At 50.4% G+C, this 18,074-nt stretch overlaps 1 protein-coding gene across 1 annotated transcript in view; it reads left to right on the top strand.

Annotated features, from left to right (window-relative positions):
• ABTB2 (ankyrin repeat and BTB domain containing 2) overlaps positions 1-18,074 on the top strand; it is a 106,067-nt gene that overhangs the window by 1,527 nt on the left and 86,466 nt on the right. Inside the window, exons 2-4 of the mRNA XM_061559888.1 lie at positions 11,057-11,922; positions 12,790-13,171; positions 14,474-14,690. Coding sequence (XP_061415872.1) covers positions 11,273-11,922; positions 12,790-13,171; positions 14,474-14,690 — 1,249 coding nt within the window. The 5' untranslated portion in view covers positions 11,057-11,272. The remainder of the gene's footprint in view (positions 1-11,056; positions 11,923-12,789; positions 13,172-14,473; positions 14,691-18,074) is intronic.

Raw genomic sequence — 18,074 nt, 5'->3', positions numbered from 1 at the left:
TGGTCAAACATTTAATTAACTCGCCCCTAATGTGATGGCTGGAACTGCTTCTCTTTGGTGAGGCGTGTGATGTTAGCTGGTATTGATGATGTTGCTGCTACTCGCAACTGCTTTTCCAGGTTTGCTCCTAGAATTATTGAATTTCGAGTCCCGCCTGCGGTTGCCTTGGCCAGGGCCAGAGACCAAATGATTTCGCGGACCTGATACGGCCGAACGTTCCCCACCTCTGTAAATGTAGATGGATACAAGTGCTGTGGAACAACCCGAGTTCGATTCCTGCTCACGGTTCCAACAACGCCATTTACGATTAATTGAACCGGTCCTCCCCTGGGTCGGCTCGGCCTCGAAAACGAACATCCCCTTCCACACAGGCGATCGCTCGCTTAACAGCACTCGCCCCCAAAAGTCTGTTGAGGCTTCAGACCGCGTCGTGCGTTGGGACAAGTACGCACATGATTTCGGCGTGATATTTCCCATTGTGCCCCTGCAAACGCTCTCTCCAATTGTTCCAGCGAACTTGTGTGGCGTCTTTACTTTGGCGACGTTTGTTTTTTCTCGTTATTCATCCTGAGCACAACTGGGCAAAACTTCCTTAGCAAGTTTATTACAAAATTCGCGTCTGCTAACACCACGGCTGATGATGGCGATGCCGGGCTGCCGTGGTTTTGTAACACGTCAACATACGTTGTTGTTGTTGTTGTTACTGGAGAGGAGAGACTCAAGTGACAGATCACGTGTGTTTTTTTACTTTCTATAATGTGATGTGTTGTGTTGGGTTTTCCACCACCACCAGCAGCACCCAAAGACTTTGTATTCTTAGCTTTACATTTTTTCTTCTTCTGCAATGTGATGTGTTGGGGTTTTCCACCACCACCCAATAACTTTGGATTCTTAGCTTGCCATACTGTACCAGGCTGTGTATTGTCTCTACATCAATATAGTTACACACATGTGACACATTTGTTAGTCCACTGCTGGATGAGGGCTTCCTCACGACGTGCAGACCGTGGAGGATTACGTGACCATATTCTTCACCACCACGCCGGTCAGCTCTGCTCAGTCAACGCAGGGACCACAGACGCGGGAGCATAGAAATACAGCACAACAATTCATTTTGCTGTACCGTCCTGTGCTCAACCTCTATGTAGCCCGGCATGTAAAGCATACAAATCCAAAAATATTGATTCTCACGCACGCTCTTTGAGGCGTGTATCATGGAGCTGCAGTGAATGGATGAAAAAAAAAAAGGATACATATTTTCAATTCATAAAAGTAACGTCTTTCCTGCGTCGAATTTGAAATTCAGTAACTAACGAACCTAGCTTGATCTTTTGCCCGACAAAGAGCTCGATTCACGAAGCACTTTAGACTGTTATTCCACCCCGTTTTGGTGGAATAACTGCTGTTTTTGTGGAAACTCGGCCAACTTTTGGAATCGGCCATTCATTCCGTTTCCACTGGACCGCATTTTGCCGTGGCGCAGCCTGCAATGGTGGAACGGATCAAGGTGGGCGTGGGTTAGGGTGGAGCTGGAGACAGAGCCATAGAATTTCTAAAAATGTCCAGCACGAGCCGTGGGCGGTGCTCGTTTTATGGTATCATGATGCCCATGATAGAATTCCCTTCTCCTCCCCCTCGCCGATTCTTAACCGTCAGGTTCAGTGAAGAATGATGCTCTACCCTTTCCTAGCCAAAAAAAAAAATAGTAACCAAACCTTGGTACCAAGTTTTGCACGATTAATGTGGAATGATTATCCTGGAGAGATATTTTTTGACGCTTGAATTCCGGGGCGATTCAGAAATCGCCCCGTTCATGAATTGTCCCCAGAGACGGTCTTAACTCCTTTACCACTCGTACATCCAAGCTGAATCTGCATGGGACCCTCGCGGTTCAAAGGTGGTTTTGCCAATAGCATTTGCCCATTAAATCTGTGAAACTCTGGCCTCAAAAGACATCTGAATCCAACCAAAGGCCAGGAAACTGGGTTAATAATTTCCATTGCACTTGGCATCGGCGAGTACACTTGAATGCGTGATGCTGACGTCACACAATTCTTTACACTTTAAAGGATTTCCCCAAGTCGAGATTGTAGACTATATTCGTTATTTCAACCACCACAATAAGCAGCCACAGCAACTCCAGCCTCGGAATCAGAAGACTCACTGACAGCCCCCTGCTCTGTCCTTATATAGTCCCAGCCAGTTCCGCAACCCTCCGATTAATTCCCAATTATCCAATCCACTCATCAAATGCCTGTACACACATGTTGTCCATTACGTATGTGGGTGCAGACTTTTCCCCTAGAGCCCCATCGCTTTAGCCAATTATTTTTGACAGAACATCTCTTTACACATGTAACATCAGCAGCATGACTTAGGTTCTGCAGTGGAAAAAAAAAACAATCTGTTGCGTCCTGAGCTGCGTCCAGCTGGCATGGCATTTAACCCCCAGTGCGCCTCTGCTGTTAATTGGAGAGGGGAACAAAAGGTAATTAGTGAGATTGGCTTTAGGTAATAATCAGCGACTTTGGAGGCATGGATGTGTTTCACCTTCATCAGCGCACCCAGCCATGCCACTTCCAAGGCAACACAGAGTGTGGTTTTCCGAGAAGGCAAAAGACCTCGAGTCATCTGTTGGGGGGGGGGGGGGGGGGCATTGAAAGTTGCAAGCACGTACAGAACGGCGAGATTGATAACGCTGCTTAAGCGGGTTATAAACAAAAGATACAAAGTACTCTCATACGATTAAGCCCATGGCCAAACTCACCCAGAAAGCGCCTGATCTCAGCAGGTGTCAGAAGATCAGCATGTTTGAACCTGGATAGTGTTTGGGGAAAGATGACTCTTATGCATAACAGGTGTTACAAGTGATGGGGCTACATTGTGAGCAGCTGAGTGGAGTGAATTAAAAATCCATTGTTGTCCTGTACTTATATGCTCCCCACCTTCACCAACCCCTAATGATCAGCATGCCAAAAGTGGAGTCGGCATAACCTCGACAACCCGCATTGCATGGCACGGGGAAGCCTTCATCCAGTAGTAGAATGACAATGGGCCGTGCATGTATGTGGACAGCACCATTATATTTAACTGGTCAACAAAAAAACATTTTTTTTCTGGCCTGGACTTTTGCAGCTGTTTTAGACTAATTTCAGGGTGCTGATTCCAAATCTGATCTCAGATTTGCTCTATCACATCTCATTTTTATGCTATCGGCATACCCGTTTTCATTGATTTTACCCGAAATTAACTCTGTCACTTATGATTGCAAGTTGTTGCGAGTCAGTGACTGCTTTAGTGTTAAAATATGGTGCTGTATTTTTAGGATAGTGTGTTTATAATATCATTTTATGTAGATATCCACATTTATTTAATATTTTTCTTCCGCAGTTTTTATTGAAAATTCAATATTTGATATCTCAAGAACCTGACGTGTTAGACAAAAACTGATGCCAGATTTGGAATCAGCACCCCAAAATTACATTAGAACCGTTGGAATACCTTATGCCAGAAAAAGTGTATTGACCATTTTATTATTAAACGTTGTGGTCATTGTGGCTCAGTGGAGGCCGGTGACGTCACCGGTGAGCAGGGCTGGCCCTATGAGGATGCCGGGGTGGGCCCTGTACCACCAAATGTCCCTTTGGCACCACCCAAGTGCGCTCTCCTTAGCGGTGAATCGCTCTCGCGATGGCCAACCCACAGGCAGCTCTTCCCCCATTGGAGGGCAGCTGGAGCTGTGGGTCTGCTGATGAGCCTTCATGAGGGTGAAACGCGTCTGTGTCTCGCGAGCTGCAGGCTGCCAAACGCTTCTCTGGAATTCTTGTCAGCCGAAGGATTCTATACGCACACGTTTACAGTGCAGACTGCAGAGTATGCCTTGCGTTGTATAGGTTAACACGTCGTGCCTGGATGTTGGTCTGTTCCTTACAACAATTGGCTTTTAAAAAAAAGTTATTCCGTTTCTATAAACATTCTTTTGCCGTTCATTCCAAATCCTCAAGACACCCTTTTCTCACTAAAGCAATATGTAAATTGCACATCAGTTATCTGTCTCGATCATTTGCCATTCCATCAAGATATTGTCTTTTTTTGGCAATAAATTCCCTCTGATGTGTGTTTTCGAGTATTACCCGGTGTTGTTTGGCATAATGTCAGATGTTTCTCTGCACGTGCTGAGAGGGAAATGTCGGTCTTCGTGCCAAACGATTCGCGTTACGACCCGAAAAGACATCCGAGAGCTTTGCAGCACACCTGTGAAAGCCTGCGCTGTCTTTCTCCCTGTGGCCGTCTCCTGGCGTACTACTGTGTTGACGTGTCTGTGTTCCTCGAGGTATTCGACTTGTGTTTAGCTCCGCTTCTCTTACGGAATTCTGTTATCTCCTTGCATCTTTCAACCCATTATTTGCATGTGTCAATCATTGGCTGATCATCTCTGATGATCAGTTTTGCATATTCCTGTCCCTCTAAGGGAATTCTTTCAGTCATCCGATCTCTCTGCAAAAGCATTTTTTCTTTTTTTTTCTGCCAGTTTCACAGTTTCTCTCAAAATATTACTTGTATATATCATGTATTTTTTTTACAAGCACATACCAATGTCTTCTCTCACTCGCATCGCGATTCCTTCTTCAAAAATATAATCCCTTTGTGTACGTGTGCGCTGGAGCCCGAGGGATTCGCCGTGCATTTCTCTCAAGGAAATATCTCCCTATCTCTCAACTCCTCAAGACAACATGTGGACCCCAAAGCTCACGTCCACCTCCCGGTGTCTTCATCTCGCTGCAAATAAGCACGCCTCCACCTCAAGTCATTTGTTTTCCCCATATCTCCATTTCTGACTCTGTCTCATCCACTCCTATCAGGTTCAGTTGATATTTTATGACAACAGCCGGGAATTCATGACCACACGCAAAAAAAAAACGCACTCACTGTTTAACTTCCTCTTTATGTAATGGCATTTGTGTATCCTGTGTGTGTGTGTAATAACTCTGATTGATGAGATTGGGATTTTTTTTGTCGTGTGACGCAACCTGCACTGGTCCATTTACGAACACAGTCACCAACATAATACGTTACCTCGTCATCGTAACTCACAGCCGTTTGTCAAGCCACTGCTGCGTGAATGACTTCACCAACGCCGCGTCAGTCATGATGGTTATTTGGCCAGAGTTCACCATGCTGCTCAGCGTGGGTTGGTAAAGAGTGGGAACCAGCCCCGGTATCATATATTTCACTCACCACTCATGGTTAGCCATGGCCGGGAATCGAACTTTAGGATAATTATTTGTAGTGCAGTTGGATAACCACTGCACTGCCTTCCCCTCCTCTGAAAAAACATAATACACTCAAAAAAGTTTTTTTTTTTATTTGACTGAATTCAGAATATGCGTTCAGTTTAACCCCAATACAGGAACTACACCTCATCCAGGAATGCTTAATTACAGTCCGAGCAAATTAGGAGTGGCGCAATAGCTCTCAAAGTAACATTCTAGAAACGCTATCCTGGGGGCTACAAGACACAGAGTTGACCCGTGCCCTCTGAAAATTTCCAAAGCTCAGCTAAAATGCAACTCTTTTATATTTTACCAGGTAAGGCCCACTGAGCGAAATACCTCGTTTTCAGAAGCGACCTGGCCACAAATTACAGTCCAATTGGCTTATCGCGTGGAAATTTATAGCAGCCAAAATAATCTAAAAAAAACGAAGGACCCTGAGAAAAATGCACACAAGCACAGGGAGAACATGCAAACTCCAAAAATAAACAGGCGGCAGGGTCGAGATCGAACCCATGACCTCCTGTAAACCAGATGACGGAGTTGACATCTCGCCATGCTGGTGGAAGGGCCTCCACTAGAGGGAGCTCTAGAGGGCCCCTGCAGAGGGTATTTGGCCCATACTCTTTGGTTTTTTCGGTAAAGTCACGTAGGTAAAAAATAATAAAAATGAAAACAACTAAATTAAATCACGACGTTTTGGAAGCAACACAAGCCTCCGTCTTCAGGTGGAACCGCCACAGCAAAATTACTGTAGTATCTGGCCTAACTTGTTCATGCCGGCCAGACAACTTTGAAGGTGCAGGGGTTACTCACACTTTCCTCTACCGCACGTGACCTGCCGATTGGCTATCTGCGACATACTCATTTGTACTGCTGGACGGACTGAAGCGGGGGGGGGGGGGGGCAGATTTAGGAAACTTGCTCATAGTTTCAACTGCCGTGCCGAGAGATCGAACCTGGTGCCCTTTGGATTGCAAGTCCATTGTTCTAATCGTTACATGTGTGGCTCATTAGAAATATAATATATCCTCATGCTGAACGGCTATTGACTAATATGCAACGGTCTTGCAAACAAACACAAACCCCCCGTCAACAGTACCCTCCCAACTCCCGCCAGTGGGCCCCAAATTACGAATCCGGCGGTCCCACGTGGCCACACGTGGGCCCACACAACGTGCTTGACGGTTACCCCAGCTTGTCCGTAAAACTATTTTCTAAAGCTAAATTAATCCCAAACACCAACGTTAGCCCATTCCCTAAACACAAAATTACACTTTTTTTTACTAATCCTGTCATTCGCCGTAATATCATTTACGGTTCACCATTTACTGAACGTGAATGATCGTAATTATCCTAATCCCGAATTTTAAATCCTTTCGTCATCCCCATTAATTACATCCAACGCCTACATAATCCGAGCATTAGCACCAGACACTCACAGGAGAGTGTATCAGTGTTTTTGTGGTCAGTGAGTGTGCACTGGGGCGTGTATGTGTTCTTTTTGCATTCCATACATCGTGCGCTTTCTTGCATCATCCGCCGCTGTACGTGTGCGTGTGTGTGATATTGAGTGTATCATTGAGAATGCATGTCTGGCTGGGTGGAGCCGTTGTTACAGCAATTGTCTACCAGCCGTCATAAAGTCTTAAGTTCAAATTCCTCATGGGGGTCAACTCTAATTTGTTACCTTACAGGGGTGAGAAAAAAGTCAAATAGATGTTTTTTTAATGAAAAGATTGATGCCTGCCATGGTAATGTTTTCCACTACTGGTTTAATGTTACCAGCAAAGGTTATTTGAGGAGGTGTATACTTTCACGTACAGTGTATTATTGTTTATGTATCCAGTATTTGATGTATACATCAATTAAGAAGAGCTGCTCGATTGTTATTGTACCGCGCTACAAACCCGTAAACCTGAATTCGACTCCTGGCCATGGCTAGTACTTGTGGCGAGTGATATCAGAACTGTTTCTGGGCCTCCCCTAGGTCGTCTCAACCTCAAATGATCACCTGGTGCATCTTGTAGATATAAAGACAAAGGTGGCCAGGCATGGCCGCTGACAACACCCCCCCACCCCTCATCCCATGCGTGGTCTTATAAAGTGCTCGGAGCACTTGCCCCAACATTCTACATGGTGGATTTTTGTTTCTCTGTTTTGTGTTTGTGTTCAGTGCATTACCCTGGTGTGGGGGACCAAAGGTCCTCGGTTAAATTTTCGTACGGCGGCGAGATGGCCTGCAAACAATATTTACCCCCTTCAGCCGAACTAATCGGGGTTTAGAAGGGAGAATCTTTATTTATTTTTTGACCTGGCAACGACAATGTGTTTCTGATTTTAGTGGGAAAGGGTTCGCGGAGTGACAGAAGTGACGGGAAGGTAACGTGTGGTCCACTGAGCTATTTGTGTAAACCCCCGAATTTAGCCCACAGTTGGTTAAAAACACCAAAAACAAATACCCCATCCGTGTCGTAGCGTGTACGTCTTGTGTGTGTGTGTGGGGTGGGATAGTCCCCATGACCCCACCGGCCAGGAGGCCTCCCCTCTTGCTCGATAACATCTCTTAGAAGAAAGTGGATGAGATAACCGTGTGTTTATGTTTTGTCCTGCTGGGAACAAAGCCTCTCCTGTGTGTGTGTGTTGAGAGGTTTGTTAAGTCTGAGTTGTGTGCGCATGCTGTCTGGTCTCGCCAGGGTCTACCGTTGCTCTTGTCATCTGACACAGCTGGAATTATGAGCTGATTTATTGACCAAACATAGCGGACTAGTCAATTGTGAGATGGCTCTGGTTTATGGTACGACAATATCTTGTGTCCAGACTCAGGGTCCTGTCTGTTAGTCTAAGTGACGTGTAAGAAATCATGACTGTAATGCTTTGGCGGCTACATTGAGGCTCTAATAAGGTGCATTCATGCTCCCTCCGCCCCCACCACTCGGGCGCTGACCAGAATAGTGAAGTATGGTCACATAACACCCACAACTAGTACGGCGTGGCGAGGCCCTCATTCAGCAGTGGGTTAACAAAGGGCTGTATGTGAACATTATTGTTGTTATTACAACCACTATTATTAGCGTCACTATTATTATATAAAGTGGTCGGGGAGGATGGCATCTAGTGTTCCTGAGTTTGTTATTTTACTCTCCCAGTTAAAGTTTACAGTTAGATAAACGTTTGGAGGCCAGATGACTGCGGGCTCGTGAGAGATTAAACACAGACAGGAGGAGGGTAGTTTGAGAGGTACAGCAAACACGAGATAAAGAACACAATGGCACAGTCAGAGGAATAACAGCACGAGAAGGAAATTCAAAGTGATACTGGACTGGAATGCCAGGTATACAAACACAGACGAATTACACAGGTGACTCGGGACAGATGACAATCACGACACTGAGAAAGATAAAGGTGCAGCCCTGCAAGTGTAACTGCTTACCATGTTTTACAGCGCCGTAGAAGCTGTCGTTAGTATTCGTGATCGCTTGCCTTCGACTCGAGGAAGCTCAGGGTACTGTATTTGGCTCGCTGCTTCCACATTGGCCAGACGTTCTTGGGAGTTATTTTGAAGAGGCAAAGCAACTTAAAAATATATTCTGGAGCCAGAGTGAGTCAAAGATGTTGAGTAGAGAGGGCGTGGATTTGAGGTTCGAGGAGAGGGTGGGGGGAGAGAGAGAGAAGGGGGGGGGGACTTCTGGGGAAATTGACTTAGGTGATGAGTAGGGCTGGGGGTGTTAGTTGGGGATGTTGGACGGCGAGCACGAGGACTGGGGGCTGCTTTGCAGTTGGGAGGCGGCCGCCCTCCAAGCAACAACGGAGGGCAAATGAGCGGACGCTCACAACAACGTGCGGAGCGCCCTGCGGCTAAAACGCAGATAGTTGGCACGGTGGGGGAAGCACAGTTGACGGCATCTGCCAAGTCATCTCAGGTCACTTAACCCATGGCACCTGGGTCTCTTCCGATCACACCCCAGCGTCACGCAAGGTTTTTTTTTAAATCCCAGAAAGTAACGCGCTTCCCTTGAAGGGCTGCTTTTTCTTCTGTAATCAATTTCGAGAACCCCCCCCCCTCCCCGTGCCACCACGACCGACTCGGCACGCACGCAAATCGTGTTACGCAATGACCGAACGCAGCTCTGGGTTTTTAGATCGCCCGTGCGTTCTCTCTCTCTCTCTGCCTCTCCCTCCTCCCTCCCAACAAACACAAACGTGGTTCGCATTACAGTCGCTGTACGGCTTTGAGCTAATTTGCAGGCCACGGTGAAGAACCGATATTGACAGGAGGCACGCGCGCGTGTGTGTGTGGATATAAATGTGTGCGTGTGTGTGCGCCTGTGTGTGTGTTTGTTTAGGGTGCAATTGGGGGGGGGGGAGTGGAGGTGCAGCGGTTAGCGCGCTGTGCTACGAACCTGGCTCCCCCCCCCCCCGGTTCGATTCCCGTTCACGGCCGGGCGTGGTGCTGGCCACCCACCCACCCCCTTCGTGTGCCGTGCCGGCCTTCATAGGTGCTCGCCAACAACACTTGCCCCAAAAGTCTGTTGAGGCTATACGGGGTGTCTCTGTCTTTGGTGTGTGCATGTGTGTATGCAGAGCTGTGTGGGTGTACAAAGGTGGGTGGGGGTGTTGTGTGTGTGTGTTTAAAAGGTTCATTATATAGAGTGGAGTGTTTAGTGTGTGGAGGGAGTCTAGAGTTGTGTGTTTAACGTTCATGTTGGTGGTTTAGAATTTGGCGTGTACATCATGGCATGCAGGTGTGTTTGAACAGTTACGGTATAAACGGTGAATCTGTCTCTTTTGCGAATATGTACTCTGCTGTATAGTATTGCAAATTGTTTGATGGTATCAGAGCAGTGTGTATATTTGAAAGTGTGTGATGTCTCGAGTTTAGCGGGACGTGTATGCCTCTACGTGTAAGCTTGTATGTTTATGTTTGTGCACATATTACGGGGATGTATGTTTGGGCTGTATATGTGTGTGCACGGGGCGATATGATGAAGATGCGATTAGTACGATATCCTACCCTTTAGTATATTGGACCCCGCATGAGTGCGACGAATGCGTGGAAGAAGAAGACTGTCCTACGTATGTTCTGTGAACTTGGCGTAGTTGAACGGTTGCGAACTTTGGCGGGCTATATTTTCACGTTATATGTTCGCGGTATAATTTCACGGGTACATTTTCACGTCCTTCGTATGTTCTGTGAGCTTGGCGTAGTTGAATGGTTACTAAATTTGGCGGACTATATTTTCACGTTATCGCGTGGTTTTCTCCCCCCCCCCCCCCCCCCCCCCAGAAAAAATGCCAACTTCGCTGTAGACAATTATTTTCTGCCGTACCAACTCATAACTTTCAAACAACGTGCAAAAACGTGCGAAACTGACAAGCGTGTAATCTCCCCGCTCTCTAACGTGAAGGGTTGCACTAGCCTGCGCGATGTCCCAACGGGCACCTCGTCTCGTGGACACCTGTGAAAAAGAGCTTCAAGGCTCGTCGGATTCCTTCCAGTCTAAATAAAGATTCCGATTCTGATGGTAAAACTGTTATCACGGGATCCGTGCAAAAGAGACACCTCTCAATGCGCCATCTCAACTGGATGAAAGCAAAGTCGCGTAGCCCGCGTCAATTTACAACGTCCGTGGTTGGAAATAAAATAAAACATAGACACGCAACAGCGCCGGATTTACAAACTTCAATCCCACCCAACCCCACACCCGATGTTCGGTCACACTAAACAAGTTCGGAACGTGTGTGCGTGTGGACGTGCGTGCGCACTCGTGTGTCAATTGCAGGATTACATGCAGGGCCAACAGAGGCGCGCTGGGACGTCTTACGACCAGAGCCGTTAAGAGCGTGCGGATTTAAACGGAACGTCCGGGGGGGAGGGTCACGCTTGCTTCCTCGCGCCGCTCACGAAGGGCCTAAGCGGCAGGGGAGGAGGTCGCCGGGACCCCGTCGCTCGGCATCGCGGCGCGCTGGAGTTCCGCCGCGCTGGGGCGCCGTTTGGGATGGCCGGTTTGGACTGCCCCACTCCTCCGGTGCGCACCCTCGAGGACCTCACTCTGGACTCGGGCTACGGTGGCACGGGCGGCTCGTGCAGATCCCTTAGCTTCTCCTCGCTGCAGCGCGGCTCGCTTACCCACACGGCCCGCGGCGCCGGCGCCGGCAGCCCCGGGAACGGCGGCGGCGGCACCGGCGGTAGCGCCGGGAAAATCGGCGGCGGGGGTGGTGGTGGCGGTGTCGCCCGTGGCGGTGGCGTAGGAATAAGTGGCGGCGACGGCGGCGGCGGTGGCGGCGGCGCTGGCGGCGACGGCCCGGGTGTCGTCAGGGGCGTGGGAGGAGGAGGAGGAGGAGACGGCTCGGCCGGGTCGCGCAGCGGCCACGGCAGCTGCGACACGGTGAACACGGCGCTCGCCGAGGAGGGCGAAGGCGCGGCGGGCCCCGCGGGGAACTGGACTCGCCTGCCCGGCTTGGAGGAGGAGGATGCCCCGTGGAACGTGCGCGACCTCGCGGTGACGCTGGCCCAGGGCAGGGCCCGCGAGGCCGTGGCGGCCGGGCGGGTTCCGCAGGACGTGGTGGCCCACCTGTCGTCGATGGCCGGCGTGGCGCTGGTGCGGCTGGCTCGCGAGGCCCAGAGGCTCAGCCTCGTCTATGCCAGGTGAGCGCCTTCGGGTGCTTTTGCCCGCATATTGGTTTTATTTGCATCGCTTAGGTCGCCCGTTGTGCGTCGATGTATAATGTGTAAATAGTGCAAAAGTTGTTGACATGCTGTTTTGCCTTTCATCAAGTTGTTATAATGACACTGTTTGCAACGGATAATGTTATTGTCGTTGAGGTGCGTTGAGCTGGAGGCATGGGGAGTGTGTGTCACATTACCACATTACCATTGCTCTCGCTTACTCACGGTTTGTATTTGTATTCATGTCTTCCTGTCAGTTCGCATGCGTGTTGTCAGCCTGACATATCTGTGTCTGCGTGCCTCGGTATCAGTCTGTCTGTGTGCATGCCTGTGGGGAGCCGTTGCGTAGTGGTTAGCGCACTGTGCCACAAACCTGGAATACCCGAGTGCGATTCCAGCTCGCGACCAACATAGGCGTCGATGATCTGAACCGGTCCTGGACGTCCCTTAGGTCGACCCAGCCATGAATGAGTGCCTGGTGTGGTGCTGGCCACCCACCCCTCCGTGTGCCGTGCCAGCACTTCATAGGCTGGTACGGCCTATGAAAAGGATTAGCACGGTTGGCTACGCATAGGTGCGAAAGAAGTTCTACATACGCAGGTGTTCGCTAACAGCACTTGCACAAATAATCTGGTGTAGGCTATACGGGGGACATTTGTCTTTGCCCGTCCAATACGTGCGTGTAAACGATTCGCCCGCCCTTTTCGCAATTTTGACGAAACCGTTACGGTTTTGGTCAAAAAAAATTTCAATTCAAATCTCTCCCCCCCCCCCCCCCCATAAAAAAAAACCCGCCACGAACACGAACCCATTAAACCCCCATGTTGACCTCCTTCCTTCCCGCAGGTGCACGCGGCACGAGGTGGAGAGCGCGGCGCGCGTCGTGCTGTCCCGCTCGCTGGCCGACGCGTGCCTGGCCGGGGCGGCCCGCGCCCTCTCGCTCTACGGCCTGAGCGGCGGCGAGCGCGGCTGGCGCGGCAAGGCGGAGCGCTGCGGCCTCTCGCTGCCCGTGGGGCGGCTCCACCGCTGGATGGCGGAGGCGCGCGTGGCGGCGCGCGTGCACGAGCACGCGGCCATCGCGCTCGCCGCCTGCGTCGAGGCCCTGGTGGACGAGGTGGCGGTGCGGGCGCTGGCCGCTTGCGCCGTCGGGGACGATGACGACGACGAGGAGGCGGCGGCGGTGGAGACGGCTGTGGGCCAGGACGGGGTGCACGAGAAGAAAGAGGAGGTACGTGTCGATGAGTTCCCCCGTCGTCGCTGCGACGTGATTGGCTCGAGCTGCGTTGGCTTCCGGTTGCCGAACGAATGCACTCGTTGCACGCAAAGTGCTCGCCGCAAACGAACCACGATACCTTGCCGCTCACAGCCCACACAAGTGACGATTATCTGAACAAGGTCCTGGGCCTCCCCCAGGTCGACTTGGCCTCAAATGAGTACCTGGTGCAGTATACAAATATTGCTACTCAGGAGACAAAGGCAGCCGGGCGTGGTTGCTGGCCACCCACCCCCTCAGCTGCCGTGCCGGCCTTCATAGGTGCTCGCTAACAGCACTTGCCCAAACAGTCTGTTCAGGCTATATGGGGGGAATCTTTGTTTTTTTTGGGTGTCTGTGTGCCACACGGATAGGTCTCAGATTAGATCATCCTCGCTCATGGGTGTGGGTCTTCACCTTGGCATCGTTTGCTCACCAGCGGAATTCGCACACCCTGTGCTTCCTTTCTTGGGATTGGCTCGCGTCCGTGCGGTGCATCTGGGCGATGTGCAGAGGGAAAACGTTTAACTTATTTGACCTTCTGCTCGCGCCTTTTGCTCTGTTATCACCGGCAAATGTAAGAATATCTTTCACAGCGGCGCTGTACGCATTTCGTCAGCTGTCGACGTCATCCTTTGAGAAAATTCCCTCGAATGTGGCCGATATCGTAACGCCCCGGAAGCTAAGCAGGGCTCAGCCTGGATTAGCCTGACCTGTCCTTGGAAGGGCAACTGCCATGCATAACAGGTGTTATAGGCTGCTGCGGGGCTTTTGTTGTGCGCTGGAGAGAGCAGTGAAAAAACATCCATTGTTGTACTGTACTTCTATGCGAAACTATGCTCCCTGCTTGAACCAGCATGGTGAACTATGGTCATAACCCCCCCCCCCCCCCCCCCCCACATATGACTGACATAGCACAGAGGCCCTCATCCAGCAAAGGGTTACAGGGCTGTGCGTGTACACGTTTTCATTATTACTGTTATTGTCATTGTTCCTAGTACGGTATTATATAAACACGATAAGGCACGATGGCACCTAGCGTTCCCCCAGTCTGTTATTCATTCTACACAAAGTGTGGGGAAGCCCTCATCCAGCAGTGGATTGACGAAGGGCTTTACACGTACACGGAGGACTTACTCTAAAACGTCCCCGCCGTGTTAAACCCCCCCCCCCCACAACCCCACCCCGCGATTACCGTCGAATGATTCTCGCGACGACGATGACGATGGCGATGATCGTTCAAGGTTTTGTTTTGTTCGTCGGCGCAAACCATTTCAGCTGCCCGCCCACCATCACCACCGCCGCTACAACCACAGCTACCACCGTGGAGGAGGAGGAGGAGGAGGGGGATCTGGGTCTGGAGGATCGGCCCACCGGCGTCGCCGTGGTAGGCCGCTATGCCCCGAGGCGCTGGACGCAGCTGTGGGAAACGACCCGGAGCTCTACGGACTCCTCCAGCCGTACGAGCATCTGATCTGCGGGAGGAACGCACACGGTGAGTCGCTCCGGAGGGAGCCGTGGGGCGGGGGCGGGGGGCGCCACGGTGGTGAGATGTTAACTGCCTCGCCTGGTATGCGGGAGGTTGTGGGTTCGATCCCAATCGCGTACCGATACCCTGCTGCATATTTGGAGTTTGTGGTGTCTTTCTCTCTTTATTCCTCCGTTTTTTTCCCTTCCACATTTGTAAATGTGCGTTTAGAGTATTGGGCTGCTATGAATTTCCACGTGACGATAAGCCACTTTTTTGAGCTGTCGTATGTGGCCAGGTCACTTCTGAACTGAAAAAGTTACTTTAAAAAGTTTTTTAGTTTATCACCAGCTGCATGCTGGTCTCCTCTGTGTGTGTTTGTGTGTGACTATGTTCGCAGATTTAGCGTTTCCCCCCCCCTTCCCCCGCGCATGACACGCGTAGCTTTCGTCCGGGCACTCCGGCTTTCGCCCAAAGGAACAGATGATGTTCCATTTGCACGCAACAATAAATAGTTGATTGTCAGACTCAAGACTCGTTGCATGCCTCGTGAGCGTTAGCATCGATTGATTAATCAATCATTCGTTACTCAACTATTGTCTGTTGTGTATGCATGTGTATGTACGTATCTGGTCATTCCGTCCGTCTGTTGGGTTCTGTCGGCGTATTTCCTTGTTTATCCGTGCGTCTGGCTGTGATTTTGAGCCTTCGTTTCCTCTTGCTCCATTCATCCCAATATCGATGGCCCCTGCCGTCACCTCTCGCGTCTCAAGACACAATGGCAGGAAAGTTCACCTCGCCAACTGCGGAGATAACAACCGCAGAGCGGAGGGAGCAAACCTGAAGCATTACGAAAAACACATTGCGGTTGTGTATGTTACGAAAAACACATTACAAAAAAACAATGAGTGCTTTTCATTGTCGTCTTGCACACAGCTTAGAAGAATAACAACTTATCCACGATTGAAGCCATGCAAATAACAGCTTCAGGCGAGGCCGAATACATTTCCTCCTCCGCCGCCGCCGCCGCTGCTAGAGCTGCTGTCTCGAGTTTCAATTTGTGAAGTTGGCATTGCTTCATGGCGTACCCGGCGGTGTGTTGAGAACTCAGATGTTCCTGTTCGGTTTTCCCACTCGCGGAGGCTGTGGCCAGATCCGACGTGGGTCGTGCCGGGTGCCGGGTGCCGGGTGCCGGGTGCGCTTCACCGTTTTCGGGGGGGGGGGGTGGTGGAGGTCAGCTTGGGAGTTCTCGTGCAAATGTTGATGTCGGTCCCTGCGGTGTGGCTGCTGCTGCTGCTGCTGCTGCCGCTTCTGCCTTCCCACTCGTCTGTGGGTTCCTCCTCGCTCCTCTCAGCCGTACTCTTTTTTTTTACGATCAGTGGAAACAAGAAGATGCTCGGTGTAGTCGGCACTTTGCTTCATTCATCATTTCGTAATTTTTTTTTTTAACTTTGCTTTATGTAAACCCCCACCTCTCGCTCACTCGCTTGCTCACTCTCTCGCTCACTCTCTCGCTCACTCTCTCGCTCACTCTCTCGCTCTCTCTCTCGCTCACTCTCTCGGTCACTCTCTCGCTCACTCTCTCGCTCTCTCTTTCGCTCTCTCTCGTTCTGCACGCAGCCCTTCTCGCAGTCCAACGGCCTCCGACGGGTAGCTCATATCAGCATGCAGAGCTCCCCGTCATCTGCCACCGAGCACACGGCCGTTCTCTCTCTCGCCACCAGAGCGAGCGAATACCGTGCAGCGTGTTACAAGTTAAAACGTCTATTATTATTATTATTCAAGGACAGCACAGTGGTGCAAGATACAACAAGGCACAAAGGGAATGGGATCGGGGTGGGGGGGTGCGGGGGAGGGCTATGGGAGAGCGGAGAAAATCATTTTAGAGAGGGCGGAAAAAAGAGGAGAAAAGGTGGACAGGGATCTATGGAGAGAGGTGGTTATATGGAGAGACATGCTGATAGATTTTGGAGAGAATAAGATACAGAGAGGTGTGTCCATCATCTTACTGGGAAGGTAAATCGGGGGTGGGTGAGGTGTAAATAGAGAGAATTGGCGGTCAGGCTTAGAACATCAAACACTTCGGGACCTTTCTTGATAACAAGCAAAGTGGCTAATGTCACAAGCCGCCCATCGCCGTCATGCTGGGGGGCACTCTCGTGGCACGGTCATTACGAGCTCCCTGAGCTGACTGGGCGTGTGAGTGACCTGTCCCCCACAATGCACCGAGCAAGTGTCAGGGGGTGAGTGTGGTTCCAGCTTCACGTTCTGGGTCCACATTCTTCCCTGCGCAGTGTTTATTGCTTGCCTGCCTGTCGAGTTCTTTATTCATTTTTTTGTTTCTAATTATACAGTTGTGTTGTTTATTTATTCAAATGACGGGGGAGTCGGGGGGTGGGGTGCAGTGGCCATTGCATCATGCTATGTACCCGGCCAACTGATTTGATTCCTGGCTACTGCTAACATCGTGGCTAACATAGTGGCGTAGTGTTATATGAACTCATCCTGCAACTGTTGGCCCTTCGCTAAATCGCCCCAAACAGTGCGAGGAATTACGGCCAAAAAAACCCCTCTTACGATCGACTCGCAATGGGGAGGCCTTCATCCAGCAGTGGATTGACAAAGCACTGTAAATTCTTCCCATGGGGTATTTATTCCTGATTAGTTTACAAGGGTTTTGCTCCCGCCATAGGAATGTGGAACTGTTACCTCTGGCTCAGGGCTGTCAGCAGCAGATGGACACCACCTCAGTGCGCAATCGAGCCGGAAATCACTTGGGCTTTGAGCTACGTGAGCCGGGTAGGCTGATCTTGTGAGTTATTGTAAATGTCTCAAGCTGTCTATCTGTTCCCCTTGATGTTCCTTTGTTCTTTGTGTGCTATCTCAACATTTCTGCTTCCAATTCTATTCTGGTTTTTTTTCTCCCTCTCTCTTTCTCTCCAAAAACCACGATGCTGGCCGCACATTCCAGCTCCGTATTTCGGATCTTTAATTTTTTTTTCTCTGTATCCAAAGAAATGTCGACTTCCCATTTCAGCCTTCTGGCTTCCCGCGGCCAAGGTGGCCCCCGCGTACTCCCGATATGAACCCACCGAGCTTGTTTCTTTCCCCCCCCTGCCCCCCCCCGTGGCGTTACATCAAAGGCCGTGCGGTGCCCTGCACGTGACGGAGAGGTGTGAGATATCGACGGCATTCAGTTGCACACTGCTGAATGCCTGCATGCAAGTCACACCAGCTGTGTTGGAAGGAGTAAATCTGGGGGGGGGGGGGGGGGGAGAGTGTTCAAAGATTCAATAAGTGTGTTGAGATTGTACATATGTGTCGTACGTTGAACTTCTTTCGCACCATACGTCGCCAACCGTTGTGGGGGGGCAGGGGGGGGGGAACAAACTAAACATAAAAAGCAGTTTT

The sequence above is a fragment of the Lethenteron reissneri genome, chromosome 26, assembly GCF_015708825.2.
Source record: "Lethenteron reissneri isolate LAM-NWPU_2019-01 chromosome 26, ASM1570882v1, whole genome shotgun sequence".
Lineage (NCBI taxonomy): Eukaryota > Metazoa > Chordata > Hyperoartia > Petromyzontiformes > Petromyzontidae > Lethenteron > Lethenteron reissneri.
This window is presented reverse-complemented; position numbering and strand designations above follow the sequence as displayed.